Source organism: Mobula hypostoma, chromosome 4 (genome assembly GCF_963921235.1).
Source record: "Mobula hypostoma chromosome 4, sMobHyp1.1, whole genome shotgun sequence".
Classification (NCBI taxonomy): domain Eukaryota; kingdom Metazoa; phylum Chordata; class Chondrichthyes; order Myliobatiformes; family Myliobatidae; genus Mobula; species Mobula hypostoma.
In genome coordinates this window covers 37,929,098-37,951,795 of record NC_086100.1, presented here as the reverse complement: position 1 = coordinate 37,951,795, position 22,698 = coordinate 37,929,098, and the positions used below count along the sequence as shown (strand labels likewise).

Here is a 22,698-nt window from a genome sequence, read left to right as displayed (position 1 = left end):
GTCACAAAATTTCACGACAGTAATCCACTGAACGGCAAAGTCTTGGGCGATCTTGAGGTGTGAGATTGCTCGTGGGCATTGACGGGGTCGGAACGGTTGGGGGGCGCAGAGCGGGATGTTACCGGCCAGTGTGTACTTTTACTAATTAGAGATCATCTGTCCAGTTAAAAATGGTAAGTATTAATATTATCTTTCTTTTCTGTTATAGTGGAGTGGATTTCAGATGATTAGCTGTTGGGAAGTTTTCCGGGATGATATACGATTAGTCCTGACGAAGGGTCTCGGCCTGAAACGTCGACTGTACCTCTTCCTAGAGATGCTGCCTGGCCTGCTGCGTTCACCAGCAACTTCGATGTATGTTGCTACGATTAGTCTGTCCTGTTTGGAGGTGTCCGTGCATGAGCCAAGCTCACACCGCCGAGTCTAGTTGCAGAGAGCGTGATCGGTGCCCTTAACATTACATAGAGATAATAAAGGCTTAAGGGTCCCGCTTTTGCTCAAGTTTGTGACATTATTGCTTATTTCTTCCTTCAGTACCTCGCTGAAGGAATATTAGGGTAATATCAAACTATCTCAGAAGCAATTTGGGAAGCCTGAATGCTTCTCAATATTGCACTTGTATTAGTTAAATTTGAAGTTCAAGGTAAATCTATAATTGGAATCAGAGTTATTATCACTGACGTCATGAAATTCGTAGTTTTGCGGCAGCAGTACAGTGCATAAAAACGATAAATTACAGCATGAATTTACTCAATACACGTGGACTGGAAGAGCGGATGAAGAGTCGATAATAGTTGATTTGGAGTTATAACTGGAAGAAAACCTGTTGTATTAGAGGAATTTGAAATGAGGAAGGCAGACTGCTTTTGTGCAAAGCCTGTTTACTGTAAAGATAGTTCTTTAGGGCACATTTTAAGAAATTACTGCAATGTAATGGTAGTGACTGTTTCAAAAGTAAATAAGTTCAAAGCCATGTGTTCTAAAGATGTGTAATATTACTCTTATTCTACTTTTAGGCTAGCACAATGGTAGCAGTTGGCCTGACAGTTGCAGCTGCAGCATTTGCAGGTTTGTATGGAATACTGTTCTTTTCTGTTTTATTCCTGTAACTAATATGTTTACAGATGTGCTTATTATTTTATCTGTACTGTACCAAAAAATATGCTGATGTACACTGGCCACTTTATTAGGTACACCTGTACACCATCTTAATGCAAATATCTAAATCAGCCAATCATGTGGCAGCAACTCAATGCATAAAAGCACGCAGACATGGTCAAGAGGTTCAGTTGTTGTTCAGTCCAAACATCAGAATGGGAAAGAATTGTGATCTAAATAACTTTGACCATGGAATGATTGCTGGTGTCAGACAGGGTGGTTTGAGTACCTCAGAAAATGCTGATCTCCTTGGATTTTATCGCACACCAGTTTCTAGAGTTTACAGAGAATAATGCGAAAAACAAAAAACATCCAGTGAGTAGTATTTCTGTGGGCAAAAGCAGCTTGTTGTTGTGTGAGAAGTTAGAGGAGAATGGCCAGACTGAATCAAGCTGACAGGAAGGCAATAGTAACTCAAAAAACCCTGCCTTACAACAGTGGTTGGCATCTGGATAGCCAACATGTCAAACCTCGAGGTGGATGGGCTATTGCAGCAGACAACCATGAACACACACTTAGTGACCACCTTGTCAGGTACAGGAGGTACCTATTAGTGGACACTGTGCGTATTTTCTCACATTTATAGTTTATTTATTTGCAAAGTGCATGACGTGTTAACGTGTTAACGTTTGGTGTGAAAAATCAGAGAATAAATTGTATTTCCTTATTTGGCTTAAAAAAATTAAAGTGCTCCCCAGTGTTTTACAGCTTACAGCTAGATCAAACAAGGAGAGGAGATTAAGGGATGATAATGATAGGGCAAAATTGCAGTCAATAGGATGAGTTACAATGTAAAAGACAGACAAAATTGAAAAGGGTGAATACAGTACTGAAGATGTTATATTTGAATGCACGCAGTATACAGAATAAGGTAAAAAAAACTTGTAGCACAGTGACACACTGGCATGTATGATGTTGTAGGCATCACTGAATCACGGCTGAAAGATTGTATGCCGGGAGCTTAATGTCCAAGGATACACATTGTATGGCAAGGACAGGCAGGAAGGCAGAGGGGAGTTGCATTACTCTGTTGGTAGAAAATGAAATTAAATTATTAGAAAGAGGTGACATGGTGTCAGAAGGTGTTGAATCATTGTGGCTAGAGTTAAGGAATTTTAAAGGTAAAATGACCCTGTTGGTTGCTGTATACAGACCCCCAAACTGTAGTAAGGATGTGGTCTACACATTACAATGAATTAGCACATGCATGCTAAAAGGGCAAAGTTACAATAGCCACGGGAAACTTAAATATGCAAGTAGATTGGGAAAATCGGGTTGGTGCTGGATTCTAAGAAGGGGAATTCCTAGACTGCCTACAAGATAACTTTTTAGAGCAGCTCATGGTTGAGCCCACTAGATTTGGTATTGTGCAGTGAACTTGAGTTGATTAAAGAGCTTAAGGTAAAAGAACCCTTGGAGTAAGTGATCATAATGTGATTGTATTCATTCTGAAATTTGAGCAGGAGAGCTAAAGTCATATGTATCGGTATTACAGTGGAGTAAAGGGAATTACATGGACATGAGAGAGGAGTTGGTCAGAATTAATTGGAAAAGAACACTGGCAGGGATGACATTAGAGCAGCAATGGCTGGGATTTCTGGAAGCAATTCAGAAGGCACCGGATATATACATCCCAAAGAGGAAGAAGTATTCTAAAGGAAAGATGACACAACCATGGCTAACAAGAGAAGTCAAAGTGACCATAAAAGCCAAAGAGAGGGCATATAATAGAGCAAAAATTATATGTGGGATGTTAGAGGATTGGGAAACTTTTTTTAAAAAAAAACAACAGAAGGCAACTAAGAAAATCATTAAAAAGGTAAACACACTTAAAATGCTGGAAGAACTCGACAGGCTAGGATGCATCTATGGAAAAGGGTACAGTTGACATTTCGGCCGAAACCCTTCAGCGGGACAGTACTCTTTTCCAGAAATACTGCCTGGCCTGCTGAGTCCCTCTAGCATTTTGTGTGTGTTGCTCAGATTTCCAGCCTCTGCAGATTTTGTCTTTTTCGTGATTTGAAACGGTAAAGATGAAATACGAAAGCAAGCTAGCCAATAATATTAAAGGGAATACCAAAAGTTTCTTTGGATACATAAAGTGTAAAGGAGAGGTGAAAGTAGAGATTGGAAAAAGATGCTGGAGAGGTGTAATGGGGGACAACGAAATGGTGGATGAACTGAACAAGTATTTTGTATCAGTTTTCACTGTGGAAGTTCCAGCTGCCAAGAGGTGTATGAAGTTACCATATTTGAGAGAAGGTTCTTGGAAAACTGAAAGGTCTGAAAGTAGATAAGTCACCTGGACCAGATGGTGTACACCCCAGGGTTCTGAAAGAGGTGACTGAAGAGATTGTATGGAGAGTAATGAACTTTGAAGAATCACTAGATTCTGGAGTGGTTCAGGGAGACTGGAAAATTGCAAGTGTCATTCCACTCTTCAAGAAGAGAGAGAGGCAGAAGAAAGGAAACTATAGGCCTTTATGTATGACCTCAGTGGTTGGGAAGATGTTGGAGTCAATTATTAAGGATGCGGTCTCAGGGTACTTGGAGGCACATGATAAAATAGGCCATAGTCAGCATGGTTTCCTCAAGGGAAAATCTTGTCTGACAAATCTGTTGGAATTCTTTGAAAAAATAATAGGCAGAATAGACAAAGGAAAATCAGCTGATATTTTGTACTTGGATTTTCAAAAGGCCTTTGACAAGGTGCCACAAGTTATGAGCCCATGGTATTACAGGAAAGATTCTATCAGTGGATAAATCAGTGGCTGATTGGCAGGAGGTAAAGAGTGGAAATAAAGGAAGCTTTATTTGACTGGCTGCGGTGACTAGTGGTCCACCGGGGATGGTGTTGGGATCAGTTCTTTTTGCGTTATATGTCAATGATTTGGATGCTGGAATTGATGGGTTTGTTGCAAGTTTTCAGGTGATAAGGTGATGGGTGGAGGGATAGGTAGTTTTGTGGAAGTAGAAGGGAATACATTGTCAAGAAGTGTCTTGTCATGCACTTTGGTAGAAGAAATGAAAGGTAGACTATTTTCTAAATGGAGAGAAAATACAAAAAAACTGGCACAAAGGAACTTGGGAGTCTCTGTGCAGGGTTCCCTAAAGGTTAATTTGCAGGTTGAATCTGTGGTGAGGAAAGTAAATGCAAAGTTGGCATTCATTTCAAGAGGACTAGAATATAAGAAAATGATGTAATATTGAGACTTTATAAAGCACTGGTTAGGTCTCACTTGGAGTATTGTGAGTAAATTTTGGCCCCTTACATTGAACAGCTTGTATGAAGAGCATTTGTTGGCTCTGGGCCTGTATTCTCTAGAATTCAGAAGAATGAAGGGTGACCTCATTGAAAACAATCAAATTGTGAAAAGGCCTTGTTAGAGTGAATGTGGAGAGGATGTTCCTTGTGGGAGAGTCTAAGACCAGAGGACACAGCTTCAGAATTCCTTTTAGAATGAAGGTGAGGAGGAATTTCTTTAGCCAGGCAGTGATGAATCTGTGGAATTCATTGCCATGGACAGCTGTGGAGACCAAGTCTTTATGTATATTTAAGGCAGGGGTTGATAGATTCTTGATTGGTCAGGGCATGAAGGGATCCGGGGGGGGAAACAGGAGATTGAAAAATGGATCAGCCATGATGAAATGGTGGAGCAGACTTGATGGGCCAAATGGCATAATTCTGCTCCAATATCGTATGGCCTTGTGGTCAAACATAAGGTGATGAGTGCAATAAGAACATTCCACAATTAAAACTACAGAGAGTAGAAAGAAAAATGGGAAGTTGCAGCACAGGTGTTTGTGTGTGACCTTTAGTAAAATTTACTAGATAGTCCCATTCACTGCTTTTTTCCACAGCCTGTAAAAGTTTCACTCCAAATTTTATCTCATTTCCTGCTGAAATGTACAAATGATTTAGTTTTTGCCAATATTTCTGGTAGTGCAACCTAGTTAATAATACAGTTTATTGTAAGATTTCTTAACTGTTTTCTACTCCTGGGTTCAAGAGAGCACCGATAAGCGGCGACTCCGCATGCAGCTCTGATAGGAATCATCAATTATTCCTGTTTAGGACTACTACAGCTGAAAACCACAGTCACAGCCATGGGTACTTTAGCAAGTGACATCATTTTAAGGTGATTTTTTTCAAAACGATCGATCGATACTTAAAATCGATGGATCCCAGGCTCGCAGACTCAGGACTTGAGTGCGGTTCTCGTTTAAAGAAACAAGCAGGGACAGTGCGCTGTTCTACAACTACAATTGAAACACAGAGGACTTAAACCCCCACTCCCAACAATCCTGTTGGTGACTGTACAGTCTCTGGAAAATAAAACTGAAGACCTCAGAGCAAGATTGCAGTACCAGAGGGACACCAGGGACTGCTGTGTACTTTGCTTCATGGAATAGATAGATATATTTTATCAATCCCGAGGGAAATTTGGTTTTGTTACAGCCGCACCAACCAAGAATAGAGTGTAAATATAGCAATACAAAAAACCGCAACAAACACCAAAATGCAAACTATGCCAGATGGAAAATAAGTCCAGGACCAGTCTATTAGCTTAGGGTGTCTGACCCTCCACGGGAGGAGCTGCACGTTCGATGGCCACAGGCAGGAACGACCTCCCATGCCGCCAAGTGTTGTATCATGATGGAATGTGGCCGAAACCAACAGTAAAAAGTTCAATATCCAGTCTGCAAACACGTTCCTCGATCGTAATATACTCCGGATTGCACCAGCTGTTGTTAGCCAGAACAGTAAGCACCGAACTCCTTTACGCTTACCGCTCTCAGTGCACTTCCGGTCAGCTGGAATGGTATTACCCCCCGAACTCCCCTTCTCCAAAAGTCTCTGTTGTCTTGACCCGGTCCTCTTTCCTCGGCTTTGTGATCCCCCTCTGTGTGTTTTCCTCCGGATTTCAGCAGGGGTGTCCGCCACTCTGTTTGCTAAGCCAGCCGGTCTTTGCTGGTCCGTGAAATACACAATGCGACCTTGCTTCTGCCCCGCGTGTCGGGATGTAACCATTTCCGGCGCTAAAGAAAACCCAAATAAAACTCTCTCTACCAGCATGTTAGAGAGGATGCAGCTTCAACATGTTACCGTGAGGAAAAAAAATACAAAAAATAATAAGAAGAAAGTAAGAATAGATCGGAACGGCTGTACCAGGCTGCATGCACGACCGACGCATGCGGTTATCCTCTGCCATCTCAGACACCATTCTCCACAAAGGCAGGTCAGTTCTGTCTTTTAAAGGTAGAAGAGTGGTGTATTCTTTATGATTAAGTCATCATGGTGCACCAACGTGGCAGTTCAGTTTCGGACCTGCTCACTCAGAACATCTCAAAGGTTCATTTTATTGTCAAAGTATGCAGATACAATAAGACTCTGATATTATTCTTCCCCAGAAAGACATGAAATACTGAAAAACCATTGGAGTTCTCCCCCCACCCCAGCACCAAAAAGAAACAAAACCTCCAACTCTGCTGCCTCTAGTGATCAAATGATCTTTTTAACTGCCAAAAGGGGCTTTCGAATATCATTCTTGTAGCAGTGTACATTCCACCTCAGGCCAACATCAGGGAATCACTGGTGGAGCTGAGCACCATAATCAGCAGGCACGCCCTGATGCCTTCCCAATCATTGCAGGGGATTTCACCCAGGCCAGCTTGAAAATGTCTGACCAACTACCTCCAGCAGTTACCTGTGGAACCAGGGGAATCAAACACACTTGACCACTGTTATGCCACCATCAAAAATACTTACCATGCCATCCCACTCCCACACTTTGGAAAGTCCGCTCACTTGGTGGTACTTCTACTCCCAGCATAAAGACTAAAGACTGCAGCACCAGTGGTGAGGACCAAGAAGTTATGGTTAAGGGAGGCCATGAAGTGCTTTGAGTTGGTGGACTGGACAATATTCAAGCATTCATCTTCAAATCAGAATGAATACACCACAGTTGTCACTGACTTCATCAAGACCTCTGTAGATGAGTGTGTGCCTTTGAGAACATATTGGGCATACCCAACCAAAAGACGTGGATGAACCAGGAGATTTGTAGTCTGCTGAAGACTAGATGTGTGGCATTCAAGACCATTGATCCAGAACTAAACAAGTCATCTAGGTATGACCTACTTTAAGTAGCGGCTATTTTAAGAGCGACAAAACAATTTCAAATGAGGTTAGGGATTGAATCAGAGCACATCATTCTGGCAGGTTTCGCAGGCCCCAAAGCTTCCCACAAGCGAAACCTAAACCATGAATGGCTGTGATGCTTCACTCCCAGATGAGCTCAATGCCTTTTATGCATGCTTGCTTTGAAAGGGAAAATAAATCTACACTTGTGCGAATCCCTGCAGCATTTGGTGATCTCTCTCTGGGAGGCGGATGTCAAAATATCTTTCAAGAGGGTGAACCCTCGCAAGGCATCAGGCCCTTATGGTGTACCTGGGAGTGCTCTGAAACCTTGTGCCAACCAAATAGCAGGAGTGTTCAAGAACATATTCAATCTCTCACTGCTGCAGTTGGAGGTTGACACCTGCTTTAAAAGGGCAACAATCATAACCAGTGTCCAAGAAGAACAGGGTGAGCTGCGTCAATGCATATCACCTAGTGGTGCTTGCAACTGCTGTGATGAAGTGCCTTGAGAGGTTGGTCATGGCGAGAATCAACCCTTGCCTAAGCAAGGACCTGAACCAGCTGCAATTTGCCTATCACCACAATAGGTCTACAGTGGATGCAATCTCACTGGTTCTCCACTCGGCATTGCATCACCTAGGCAATAGTAATACCTACATCAGGCTGCTGTTTATTGATTACAGCACAACACAATAATCAGTTCTAATCAACAAGCTCCAAAATCTAGCCCTTGGTATCTCCCTCTGCAATTGGATCCCTAACTTCCTCACCTGAGACCACAGTCAGTGTGGATCGAAAACAACATCTCTTGGCTGACCATGAACACTGGCACACCTCAAGAATGCATGCCTATCCCACTGTCCTACTCTCCCTACTCCCATGATTGTGTGGCTTGGCAGAGCTCAGATGCCATCTATAAATTTGCCGGCAACACAACTATTGTTGGCAGAATTTTAGATGGTGGTGAAGAGGCATATACAGGAGTGAGATAGATTAGCTGGTTGAGTGGTGTGGCAACAACAACCTTGCACTTAATGCCAGTAAGACCAAAGAGTTGATTGTGGACACAGGGGAAGACACAGGAACCCACACCAGTCTTCATCGAGGAATCTATCCTGGGCCCAACATTTACAATTACAAAGATAACATGACAGGGGCTATATCTGATTAGGAATTAGGGCACTTAAGGTAAAGGAATCCTTAGGAGATGGTGATGGTAATGTGATAGAATCCACACTGCAATTTGATAGGAAGCAGATAAAGTCAGATGTATCATTTTTACTGTGGAGTGAAGGGAATTATAGCAGAATGGGAGAGAAGCTGGCCAAAGTACAGTAGTGTTATTAAGTTTGTGATCCCTGTAGAATTTTCTCTATTTCTGCATAAATATGACCTAAAATGTGATCAGATCTTCAGTCCTAAAACTAAAGAGAACCCAAATAAATAACTAAATAACAGAAAAACATTATACTTGTTCATTATTTATTGTGAACAATGATCCAATTTTACACGTATTTGTTGGAAAAAGTACGTGAACCTCTGGGGTAATGCTTTCTGCAAAAGCTATTTGGAGTCAGGTGTTCCAATCACTGAGATGAGATTGGAGGAAATTCAGTATTTTTGCTACTCTCCTTACAAATGGGCATCCTGCAAAGATCACACCAAAAGCACAATGGGCAATGCTGAAGGAGGTGAAAAAACCCAAGCAAAAGACCTGCAGAAATCTCTAGAACTTGCTAAAGTCTCTGTTCCTGTGTTCGCTATAAGGAAAACACTGAACAAGAATGGTGTTCATGGAAGGACACCACTGCTTAAAAAAACACATTGCTGCACATCTCATTGCAAAAAGCTACCTGGATGTTCTACAAAGCTTCTGAGACAATGCTCTGTGGACAGATGAGACAGAAGTTGAACTTCTGGACAGAAATGCATATTGCTGTGTTTGGAGGAAAAAGGGAACTGCACACCAACACCAAAACCTCATCTCAACTGTGAAGCATGGTGGAAGGAGCATCATGGTTTGGGGCTAGTTTACTACCTCAGGGCCTGGACAGCTTGCAATCTTTAAGGGAATTCAAAATTGTATCAAGACATTTTTCAGGAGAATGTCAAGGTAGGAATATCTGTCACCCTGAAGCTTAATAGAAGTTGGACAGAGCAACTAGACAATGATCTGAAAGAAGAGTAAATCAACAGCAGAATGATTTGAAAAGAAGAAAATTTGTGTTTTGGAATGGCCAAGTCAAAGTCCTAATCTTAATCCTATAGAAATGTTGTGGAAGGATCTGAAATAAGCAGTTCATGCAAGGAAGCCCACCAACATCCCAGAGTTGAAGCAGTTTTGTTAGGAGGAATGGCCTAAAATTCCTCCAAGCCAATGTGCAGGACTGATCAACAGTTACTGGAAACATTTGGTTGAAGTTATTGCTGTACAAGGGGGTCACACCAGTTACTGAAAGCAAAGGTTTACATACTTTTTCCAGCAAATACATGTAATATTGGATCATTTTTCTCAAAAAAAATAAATGAACAAGTATACTGTTTTTGTGTTATTTATTTAATTGGGTTCTCTTTATCTAGTTTTAGAACTTGCGTGAATATCTGATCACATTTTAGGTCATATTTATGCAGAAACAGAAAATTCTACAAGGTTCATATACTTCCTAGCACCACTGTAAATTGGAAGGGGATACTAGCAGAGATGACAGAACAGCAATGAGTGTTTTGTATCAGTCTTCCCTGTGGAATACAAAAGTAGTGTGCCAGAGATTTGAGAGTGTCAGGGGATAGAAGTGATTGTAGTTGCTATTACCGTGGAGATGCTTGGGAAGCTGAAAGGTCTGAAGTAGATAAGTCCCCTCGCCAGACGGATTACATTCCAGGATTCTGAAAGAGGTAGCTGAATAGATTGTTGAGGCATTAATAATGATCTTTCAAGAATCACTAGGTTTTGAAATGTTCCAGAGGTCTAATACTGCAAATATCACTCCACTCTTTAAGAAAAGAGGAAGGCAGAAGAAAGAAAATTAGAGGCCAGTTACCCTGACTTTAGTGGTTGGGAAGATGTTTGACTCCATTATTAAGGATGATGTTTCAGGGTACTGGGAGGCACATGATAAAACAGGCCAAAGTCAACATGGTTTCCTTAAGGGGAAATCTTGCCTGACAAATCTGGAATTGCTTGTGGAAATATCAGGCAGGATAGACAAAGGAGAGTCAGTGGATGTTGTGTTACTTGGATATTTGAGGGCCTTTGAGAAGGTGCAGTATATGAGGCTGTTTAACAAGTAGGAGCCCATGGTAACGATACTAGCATGGATAGAAGATGGGCTTACTAGCAGGAGGCTAAGAGTGGGAATAGGGGGGCCTTTTATGGTTGGCTGCCAGTGATGAGTGGTGTTCTGCGAGGGGTTGGTTTTGGGACTGCTTCATTTCATGTTATATATCAGTGATTTAGATGAGGGAATTGATGGCTTTGTGGCCAAGTTTGCAGATGATACAAAGATAGGTGGAGGGGCGGATAGTGTTGAAGATGCAGGGAATCTGCAGTAGGACTTAGATTGGGAGAATGGGCAAAGAAGTGGTGGATGAAATATAGTGTGGGAAATTGTATGGTAATGCACTTTGGTAGAAAGAATAAAGGTGTAGACCATCTTAAGAACAGAGAAAATTCAAAAATCAGGGGTGCATAGGGACTTGTGAAGGATTCCCTAAAGGTTAACTTGCAGGTCGAGTTGGTGTTAAGGAAGGCAAATGCAATGTTAGCATTCATTTCGAGAGGATGAGAGTACAGCAAGGATGTAATGCTAAGGCTTTATAAAGCATTGGTCAGATCGCAGTTTTGGGCCCCTTACCCAAGAAGAGATTCTCTAGCATTGTAGAGGGTCCAGAGGTAGAGGTTCATGAGAATGATTCCAGGAATGAAACAGTTAACATACAGTGCCTTGAAAAGGCATTCAACCCCCACAACTCTTTTTATATTTCACTGTCTGATTTTCTAAATTTAAAATATATTGAAGTATGATTTTTTTGAGCTAATCTACAAAACAATTTGCATCATGACAAATCAAAAGAAAAATTCCAAAACCTGTGAACAATTTACTAAAAATTAAAAGCAAACATTGTGAGGCTGAAAAAATGATATTCATCCTCTCTGTAATTACTATGCCAACTTTCCTCAAGTGCCATACCTTACCAACTCACCCAATTTGCTGATGTAGAAAATTGGAGGATCACCTGAGTAAGTATCCCCTCTCTCTGTAAGGTCCAAGAGTTTGGTAGGTTTTCAACAGACCAAACAGAATGAAGACAAAAGAGCATCCAAGGAAATCAGGGAAATGATGATAGAGAAACATAAATCTTGGGATGGGTACAAGACTATCTCAAAGACAATAAACATGTCTTGGAGCTCAGTGCAGTCCACTGAGGAAAAAGTGGGAAAAAAATTGAAATAGCAGCCACTGATTACTGTCTACTGCTGCTCCCCAACTAACCTGGCACAGCTTGAGCAATTTTGCAAGGAAGAATAGAAACATTTTGCTCCATCACATTGTGCAAAGCTAATAGAAACTTATCCAAAAAGGCTACTGGCTGGCTGCAAGAGGTGGTTCAGCTAAGTACTGAGCAAAGGGGTTGAATACTTTTGAACTGCTGACAGTTCAGCTTTTGAATTTTTAGTTTTTCATGCTTTACAATTTTCTCTGTCTTTGGGCTCTGTGAAAATAAAAGCACCAAGATTCACAAATAAAAATTCTCACTTAATTTGATTGAAGTCCCTGGTTGTAATACTCATTTATGTGAACAGAGAGTTGAGGAACATTTGATGGCTCCGTGCCTGTACTCAGTGGGGTTTAGAAGAATGAGGTGGGATCTCATTGAAATCTATCAAATATTGAACAGCTTAGATAGAGTGGATGTGGAGAGGATGTTTCCTATTGTGGGGGAAGTCCTAAGACCAGAGGGCACAGCCTCAGAATAGAGGGATATCCATTTCGAAAGGAGATGAGGAATTTCTTTAGCCAGAGAGTAGTGAATCTGTGGAATTCATCACCACAGACAGCTGTGGAGGCCAAGTCATTGGGAATAGTTAAAAAACACGTAGATAGGTTCTTGATTAGTCAGGGCATCAAAGATTATGGAAGAAAGCAGGGGAATAGGGTTGAGAGGGATAATAAATCAGCCATGATGGATTGGCAGAGCAGACTAGATGGGCCACATGGCCTAATTCTGCTCTTGTGTCTTACAGTCATATGGAAAGAACAGGTATTTACTTGACCAAAAAGTCTAGGACAATGGGGTACAAGTTTTAAAGCAGATTGACTGTGCAGGACAGCAAGAAAAGAAACTTCTTCACTCAATGGGCAGTTAACATCGAAACATACAGCACCGGATAGGCCATTCCCTTTGGAAATTAGCAGCCCAGAAACTCAGTTTTGATTGACTGAATCTAGAGACCGAGTTTTATAGACTTCCAGGCACTTAGAGGGATCAAATGATAAGGGAATAATGATGGAAAATGGTACTGAGGTAGATCAGCCATGACCATGATGAATGCTGGGATATGTCTGAAGAGCTGGATGGGCTTTGCTTGGCTCCTGCTTTTTTTTGTCAGTCCCATTTTGCCCACATTTCTTCCTAATCTATTCTCTCCCATCCATCAACTCTCCCTGATTCTCCTGTCACCCACCTACACTCAAGCAATTTTCAGGGCTAACTAACCTACCTTGATTGTGTGGTTTTGTCAGAAGAAGAAGAATGCCCTTAACTCCTGGTGGAGTCTTTGGGTCACCGTCATGACAAGCTTTTTGCACCAGTTTTGTCAGTCTGTGCTTTAATCCTTGTAGCCCAGTAAAAGCAGTCTGCAGAGTACAATACAGCAACAAGGCTCATCACACAATCAATACAGTTTGCTCCCCTCTTTTAAACAGTATTATGAGGTCAAGCCTGGAGGTAAAAACCACGGAACTGCAGTGAGCACCCCTTACCATGTCAACATTCTGACATAGAATGGCATGGCTGAGACTCTGATGCCTCTTCTATATCTGTAGTCATTGATTTTCTACATTACCACTGAAATTTTTCTGGCCCCAGATTCCTCCTTATGATTCTTCCTTCCCCTCCTGCATGCATCGGATTAAGTTTTAAAGCAGCATTGCCAAAATCTGGAGCTTTTTGGTTAGTATGTCTGAAGTGAAACTTCTCGTGACTATGCTCTGCTGGCTGGATGCAGCTCCACAAGTAGCAATCACTAGCACTATCACACCCAATAGAAAGTTTAACAGTCAGCAGTGTATAATCAAGATACTTGATAAAGGACTATACAGACATTCACAATAAATTAAGGGAAATTGCAGAAAATGCTGGTATTTGAAGAATGCCGAGTTCTGAGGTTCGTGGAGTGAGGTTTTAGGCATTGAGGGCAAACCCAGAGAAGAATTTGAATAAAAGATGAGTGATTTAAATGGCATTGTTACAGTTATAAAAGTAAATGATATTACATTGAACCATTCAATGTTACTGATACTCAAATATGTTTTTTCCAGAAGCCCTGAGTGGCTTCTTCTGGACATCCCCATCATTCTCAAACAATTGAGACCAGATAACATCCTAGGATGTGGTACTGAATACTAGCTTGCCATGCCAAAACAAGCCACACTTTTAACCAAACTATACCGGGGTAATTTCAAGGATGTGAGGGGCAGGTTTTTTTTAAGTGTTGGATCCCTGGAATGCACTGCCTGGGGTGGTGGTAAAGGCAAAAAACATTAGAGACTTTTAAGAGCCGTTTAGATAGGTATATGAGGAAAATGTAAGGATGTGGACATTGTGTGTAGGCAGAAGAGATTAGTTTAATTAGCCTTTAAGTGATTCAGCACAAAATTTTGGGCCAAATGGCCTGATCCTGGGCTGTATTGTTCTGTGATCTATATACCACTGGCATCAGTCAGCCAATATGGAAAATTACCCAGGTACCCCTTTTCACAGAGAGTAAGACAAATTTAATCAATCTATCTCAATCTAGAATATTGATGAAACATGGACCTAAAGAGTTGAATCGCAGATGTGAGAGCAAAATTGATTCCTTGTTATCAAGGTGGTATTTGGTCAAATGCTACAGTAAGAAGTTCAAGTAAAACTAAATGGGGGCATCCAGAAGTAAACAATTTAGTAGCTGTAGTTACACCAAGCAAAAAGATGTGATTGTTCTTGTTAGGTGTCAGTCATTCCAATCCAAAAGCATTATTGCTGTAACGCTTTGGGTTAGAGAAAGTTGACTATTTTCAGCTACTACAGTCACCTCTGTCAAAGTCAGAAGTAAGGATGTTTACTCAACTGTTCAATATTCAGTTCCAAAGCAGACTTACAAGGATATTGCCCGAATTATAAATTTATAAGTCAATGTTGTTTCCCTTTAACAGGAGATTGGAAAGAGGTTTAGAGAACTAGACAGAGTGATTAAAGAAGCAGCGGTTTCCTTTTAGAGAGGGAACAATATATTTAAAAAATTAATAGGATGAGAAGGGACAAGGAATTATCCTTTTCAGTCAAAGGGTAGAGGAGTGCAGAACTTCCAATCAAAAAGTTGGTAGAGGCGGATACCAGAAGCTGGAAGATGGGAATTGGTTGGTTACATCTTTTCTATGAGCTGAATGGCTGTCTATATCATTTATTTATTTATGGAGATGCAGCATGTAATACATCCTCCTGGCTCTTCAAGTTGTGTCGCCCAGGGATCCCCCGATTTAATCCTAACCTAATGACAGGACAGTTTGCAGTGACCAATTAATGTACCAACCAGTACGTTTTTGTACTGTGGGAGGAAACCGGAGCATCCAGAGGAAATCCACACAGTCATGGAGAGAATGTACAATCTACTTAAAGGCAACAGCTGGAGTTGAACCTAGGTCGCTGGTACTGTCAAGCGTTTTGCTAGCCACTATGCTTTTGTACCTGATTCTACAAATGGCTGGCCATACCACTTAAAAAATTTAATAAAAGAAAATTCTTAGTGATTTACAGTGTCATTAAAATAGCAATTCACAATTCAACTTTTTCAGTCTTGCTGTTGATTATTTTTTCGTCATTCAACAGTTCTGGAAGGAATATCAATTTTCTTTCTCAGGAAAACTGAATCTAAATTTGTATTCTTTTCCATTAAGTCATTCAATTTTTATGTCGGCTGGGATTTTTGTTTTTCCTTTTTAGGACGGTATGTTGTGCACGCTATGAAGCATGTAGAACCTGCTTTGAAAAAAACCATTCAGAATCTGCCAAAATCGGTTAGTTTTTATACTGCTTGGTTTATTACGGACTTTGTACATGGTATAAAATGTCTTCACGCCAATAAGTCTTAAACTCTGCCTGGATGTATTCATCTGCAAACAACTAATATAAATCTTTCCAGTACTATTTACCTGCTATAATCTATACCCTCCTCCCCCCAAACACCTTGCAGTATTAGGCTTGTTAAGGACATATTAACTGTCTTCACCAAACTTGCCAACAAGGAAAATGTTGTTGTTCTGTACACAATTACCTTGCAGAGTTAAAACACCTTTTTAAGAGTTTTCTTGGGACCATGATATGCTGAAGGTAAATAAGCCATTATTTTCCCATCGCTAACCCTCTTGAATTCTTTACAGTACTTGATCCAACTGTATTGTCCCCTAATCATGTTTCTTTGTAGCAAGATTCACAATCCACAAGCAAGATTTATTAAGATAGTCATTACTGCCTGTTTAAAACCCACTGTGAGGGAAACACATGGTTACACTTGATGTCCATTAACCTTATTCCAATCAACATTGCTCCCCAAATGCTTACCATCTTAATAGAAAAATAGTTGACATAAACTATTCCACTGCATGATGCCTTTAAAGCATAGCATGATATATGCTCCAGCAGATTTTAATCTTTTTGATACACTTGAGTTTGAATAACTGTTTAAAAAGTTGGCTGAAGAAGAAAAAAAACTTGCATTGTTCTGGAGGGTAAAGCAGAACAATGAGATTCAGTGTTCTAATCTCACTGAACACTGGCTTCGTAGAAATGTGGTATAAACTTGGTATGAATGGGCATATGTTCACCATTGGCACCCAATTCTTATTATACCTTTTATCATTCACTTCATGATCTGAGGCCTCTTAACTCTCTTGAACAGAGGGTACCCTGTCCCTTTCTACCAGCACCTTCCTTAATCTGGCTGAATACATCCTTGCATTTAACCTCTTCATTTTCAATTTGGAGAGAAGTAAATATGATCAAGAATGTTGCTATGGATACATGTGTAGATCCAAACTACCATTCACGTCTTGCCCTCTTTCCACACCACCTCTTCACCTTTCAGCAAGGGCCACTCTCCTTGATCCATTCAACCCTTCCCAGCACTTCCTCATCCACTAAGGTGCAATGCTTGCCTCTTTACCACTAACTAAACAGCCTTTGCTATGTGAGGCAGAGATTCACATGCACCTCCTCCTCCACATCATATCTGTTGTATTCAGTGCTCTCTCTGGTACCTCCACATTGGCAAGACTAGGTGTCTATTTTGGGGAGCACCTGCACTTAGTCTGTTGTTTCCATTGTGAACTTCCAGTGCCCTTTTTCCACACTAACCTGTCTGCACTCAACCTTCTCCACTGCTACAATGAGGCTAACACAATCTAGAAGAACAACTCATATATAATAGTATGAATTCTGAGCTTTCTAATTTCAGGTAATCCATATTCCTTTCCCATTCCAGAGCAACACCACAAAATGCTGAAGGAACACAGCAGGTCAGGCAGGATCTATGGAGAGGAGTAAAGAGTCAATAATTTGGGCCAAAACGCTTCATCAGGACTGGAAAGGAGAAAAGGCCAGAATAAGAAGGTGGGGGAAGGAGGAGGAGTACAAGCTGTAAGGTAATAGGTGAAGACGGGTGGGGGGGGGGGATATGAAATAAACTGGGTGAAAGGTGGAAAATGTAAAGGGCTGAAGAAGGAATCTGCTAGGAAAGGAGCTTGGACCATGAGAGAAAGGGAGCAGGAGGAGTACCAGAGACAATGATAGGCAGATGAGGAAAAAGGTGTAAGAGGGGAGCCAGAATAGGGAATGAAGAAGTGGTGGGGGGGGGGGGGGGATTACTAGGAATTTGAGAGATCAGTGTACCTGCCATCAGGTTGGAGGCTGCGCAAAAGGAATATGAAGTCTTGTACCTTCAACCTGAGAGTGGCCTCATCATAGTATTAGAGGCGGCCATGGGTCCCAAACATCCACCTTTATCTTCTCGCTGACAGGATAGAACGCCTGCTTCCTTGCCTACCACCCCATGAAACATGTTATTCTCCGCAACTTCCACCATCTCCAGCAGGATCCTACCGCCAAACACGTCATTATCTCCCTCCTCCCCCACTCTCCGCTTTCCACAGCGATCACTCTCTCTTTGATCCCCTTGTCTATTCGCCTCTCCCCACTGATCTCCCTCCTGGCACTTGTCTCTGCAAGCAGCACAAGTGCTTCAGTTGCCCATTCACCTCCCCTCTCACCACCATTCAGCACCCCCAAACAGTCCTTCCAGGTGAGGCAATGCTTACCCAGTAAGTTTGTTGGGGTCATCTACCATATCCAGTTTTCCTGGTGGCCAACCATTTAATGCCTTTCCCCATTCCTACATGCTGGTCCATGGTTGCCCTTACTACCATGATGAGGCCACTCTCAGGTTGGAAGAACAACACCTTGTATTCCATATGGATACTCTCCAACCTGGTGGCATTAACATTGATTTAACAAAGCACCAGCAGTTTTGGCCCCATCCCCTTCTCTTCTTTTCCATCCCTCATCCTGACTCCCTTCTTGTTTTTTTCCTTCATCTGCCCATCAGATTCTTCCTTCAACCCTTCTCCCCTCCTCCCCCAGCCAACTACCTTCCCCACTCAGTTGGGAAAGGGCCTCAGTCCCAATTGTAGACTTAATCCTCTCTATAGATGCTCTTTACCTTCTGAATTCCTCCAGCATTTTGTGTGTTACTTTGGATTTCTAGCATCTGCAGAATCTTTTATGTTTGATTCCTTTCCCACTCCTACTTGTTGACCAAGGTTGTTTGCTTTTGATCATCTTTTTCATTTATTTCTGCCCATTGTCTACGTGCCCATTCAGCTGGACTGCCCCCTTGGTCTATTCTTATCCTCTCACCTAGCCGCTTCTACTTATCTCCTTCCAACCTCTGTCCTCCACCTGCTCAGAATTTTCCCTATCTGTTTCCACCTATCAGCCAATAGCACCAGCCTCCCTGAACTTTACCCCACCCATCTAAATGATTCTGCCTATTGCATACTAGCCCCTGCCTCATCCTTTCCTCACTTCCATATTCTAGCTTTCTACTGTCCTTTTGCAGGGTCTTGGCCTAAAATGTTAACACCTATGCTGAGGTGAACGTATGCAACTCTTGACTGTCCTGTTACCTCCACATATGCTGCTTGGTTCACTGAGTTATTCCAGCAGCCTTTTTTTTTGCTGTAGATCTCAGCATCTGTAGTCTTTTGTCCTTGTGGTAAATGTGTTTTCTACTTCCTGGCCCTTCTTTCATAGATTGCAACCAGTATCCCTTTGACACCCAACAATGTGTTTTTCCTATTCTGGCCCCTATAATGCTTCCATTGCCTTTTCCCATTTTCATAGTCTTCATTAGATCCTTACTATGTTCCCCTTCAAACCCATGCCTTGCTCTTTCCAACTGCAATTTCTCCTCCACCACAGCCTAAATACTTGCAATCCCACCTGTTTAATTTCCTTCACCTCTGGTGTCATATCCTCTCATTCCATCCAGAAAAAGGTTAGGGTTCACCTCATTTTCCCCTTCCACCCCATTGTTTTCCACATTCAAGTGGATCATCCTATATAATTTGACACTCAAAAGTGATGCCACTACTAGATACTTTCCAATTGCATCTTTATCTTCAATGAAATTGCTGCCTTTCAAGTGCTTAGGATCACTTCATCTCCTCCAGTATCCTCTCTCTTCTCATGCCTTCTGATGCAATTCCAATACTTTAATCATTCTTGCTTTCCAAGAACACAAATACTTTGTACATGCAACAGCAGTTTAATGAATTGTATTCTCCTCTGAAATCAAGTGCATATTGGGTCATGGCTTTGCAAAACACCTCTTCAAAAGGTAACCTTAACTTCCGTTTGTCTGAAATTATTTATTCTGCTTCAACTCTCGTATGGTTCTAACAAGTTCAATGTTATGCTTAGATGAACTTGTACCCTGCAACCTTATCCTTCAATCTCTTTGAATTATGGAGGACAGCACGTGTATAAATGTCTCTTTCCAGCAGACTTCATCATGATCATCATGACTCCAGTATTTTTACTTTTTTTTAGTGTTTCTTAATTGTACATATGATTTTTTTGTGTTCTATCGCTGAGCAGCAGTGAACCATCTAATTGGCCTATCAGAGTTCTCCCTGGGAACTAGTTGACTTGATCAGCATTTCTGATCTGGCTATTGTTCACGATTGCACTTAATAACAAAAATGTTTAAGTCAAGAACTAGTAACTTACCTTCCTACTTGGCATATTCTAGTCTTGTCGACTTAACTGAATGCAGTAACTTCAGATAATCACTCATTCTAACCTTACATAGAGCATTCAGGTTTTTCCCCTTCCTCTTAAGGTAACCTCTGATTACTTTTGTTTATTTGCAATACTTCCAAATATCTGGTTTGTTTCACTGGTCCTTAACACTTACTTTCACCATCACTTCTATCATTTAATCTCTCCTAGCTTCGCCGTGTAACAAGCGTTTTTCTTTCTGTACCTCCTATAGCACTATGAACACAGTACAGCAGTCATTCAAAGAAAATAATTATGTGCATCTTGTCAGAGAAAACAGGATGGCAAATGATCTGTCCCTTTCCAGTATTGGTCACACATTTTTAAAATTAAGAAATATTGGGACCAGATATGTCAAGCAATGTTGGCTTCCTTTAGTTTAAAGGCGTTTTGCTATTTAAGATCATGATATCCAGAACATACTGATAATTCTCCAGGTATATTCTTGAATTTCTACTCATTTTTGAATTTATAATGAAGCATTCACTTTACTAAATATGTACAACTGTTAACTTTTCAAAGCAGTAATTTAAAAACTTTGATTTCAGGCTTTCAGTGGTTACTACAGGGGAGGATTTGAAGCCAAAATGACAAAGAGGGAGGCAGCTCTTATTCTGGGAGTGAGGTGAGACAACATTTCAACAATAAAATGCCCTTATAGGCATTGGTGTTATGATCAAATGGGTATTTATAAAATGAGATTGAGATTTTTATGGTCTTGATTAATATGTTGCTGAACAGTCATTTCTCAGGGTATAGTTCTCCAGGGCACAAGTATCACTGCCTACCAAGTAATACCTACTTAGTATTTTTGAAGTCAAGTTGCAAATGTGGATCCCCATTCTTGGAATGTGTTCTCATATACACTTTTTTCAAATTGGAATATTTGCATAATAGAAACAGATATCTTATTAACAAATTTTCTAAGCACAACTGACAAGATAGAAAAATTGCTATAGTTCTTATAAAATGTTTAATTTCATTTTTAGGTTGTTTAAAAATTAAAAGTACTTATCTATTAAAAGCCCCACAGCTAACAAGGTTAAAATCCGGGAGGCACATAGGAGGATCATGGTACTCAATCACCCAGATAAAGGTGAGATTATCTGTTGAAAGCAAACCAAGCTCTTAAATTTTAATTGTATTTTAAACATTCTGCTTCAAATATGGACTAATGAGCAGATGAGCTCAGGGCATAGATCAGCATAGTTTTGCTCACCTGCCCACAGGAAAGATGCAAGTAAGGTTGAAAGAGTGAAGAGAAAATTTACAAGGATGTTGCTGGGATTTGAGGACCTGAGTTATGGGGGAAAAGTTGAATAGATTAGGACTTCATTCCCAAGAACGTAGAAGACTGAGGGGAGATTTGATAGAGCTATACAAAATTGAGAGGTATAGGTAGCTTAAATACAAGCAGCACACATCAAAGTTGCTGGTGAGCGCAACAGGCCAGGCAGCATCTATAGGAAGAGGTATAGTCAACGTTTCGGGCTGAGACCCTTCATCAGGACTAACTGAAAGAAGAGCTAGTAAGAGATTTGAAAGTGGGAGGGGGAGGGAGAGATCCAAAATGATAGGCGAAGACAGGAGGGGGAGGGATGGAGCCAAGAGCTGGACAGGTGATAGGCAAAAGGGATATGAGAGGATCATGGGACGGGAGGCCTAGGCAGAAAGAAAGGGTGAGGGGGGAAGCCCAGAAGATGGGCAATAATGGGGTACGAGGGGCATTAACGGAAGTTAGAGAAGTCAATGTTCATGCCATCAGGTTGGAGGCTACCCAGACGGAATATAAGGTGTTGTTCCTCTAACCTGAGTGTGTCTTCATCTTTACAGTAGAGGAGGCCGTGGATAGACATGTCAGAATGGGAATGGGATGTGGAATTAAAATGTGTGGCCACTGGGAGATCTTGCTTTCTCTGGCGGACGGAGGAACAACACCTTATATTCCATCTGGGTAGCCTCCGACCTGATGGCATGAACATTCACTTCTCTAACTTGATGATAAGGAATGATTAATGCCCCACGATTAATTTCTATTAATGCCTCACCTCCCCCTCGCACCCCATCCGTTATTGCCTATCCTCTGGGCTTACCCCCTCCCCCTTTCTCCCTAGGCCTCCTGTTCCATGATCCTCTCATATCCCTTTTACCAATCCACTGTCCAGCCCTTGGCTCCATCCTTCCCCCTCCTGTCTTCTCCTATCATTTTGGATCTCCCCCTCCCAAATCTCTTACTAGCTCTTCTTTCAGTTAGTCCTGACGAAGGGTCTCGGCCCAAAACGTCGACTGTACCTCTTCCTATAGATGCTGCCTGGCCTGCTGCGTTCACCAGCAACTTTGATGTGTGTTGCTTTAAATGCGAGGTTTTTTTTCCCCCACTGAGGTTGAGTGAGACTAGAACTAGAGGTCATGGGTCAAAGGTGAAATGATTAAGGGGAACATGAGTGTGGAATGAACTTTCAGCGCAAGTGGTGGATGCAGGGTTGATTTCAACATTTTAAAGAAATTTGATTAAATAAATGAATGAGAGGACTGGGTAGGGCTATGGTCCAGGTTCAGGGCAATGGGCCTAGGCAGATAAATGATACAGTAGACTAGATGGGCCAACAGGCCTGTTTCTGTACTATGGTGTTCTATTACTAATTCTTATATGGGTTTATTTGGCAGGTGGATCTCCTTATCTTGCATCCAAGATCAATGAAGCTAAAGATTTACTGGATTCTCAGAACAAAAAGTGATCTTGTCTGAAAGTAGTAAACTATGATACTTTTTTCAAAAACAATTGTTATTGTGGTTTA

General features: G+C 41.3%; 1 protein-coding gene across 1 annotated transcript; it reads left to right on the top strand.

Annotated features, from left to right (window-relative positions):
• The first annotated feature begins 31 nt into the window (after nt 1-31).
• On the top strand, nt 32-22,679 carry dnajc19 (DnaJ (Hsp40) homolog, subfamily C, member 19). Its single transcript, XM_063045660.1, has 6 exons — nt 32-173; nt 1,017-1,068; nt 15,509-15,582; nt 20,449-20,525; nt 20,926-20,996; nt 22,568-22,679. The coding sequence occupies exons 1-6, from the start codon at nt 171-173 to the stop codon at nt 22,636-22,638; spliced, it is 348 nt and encodes a 115-aa protein (XP_062901730.1). The 5' UTR covers nt 32-170; the 3' UTR covers nt 22,639-22,679.
• Nucleotides 22,680-22,698: the final 19 nt, after the last annotated feature.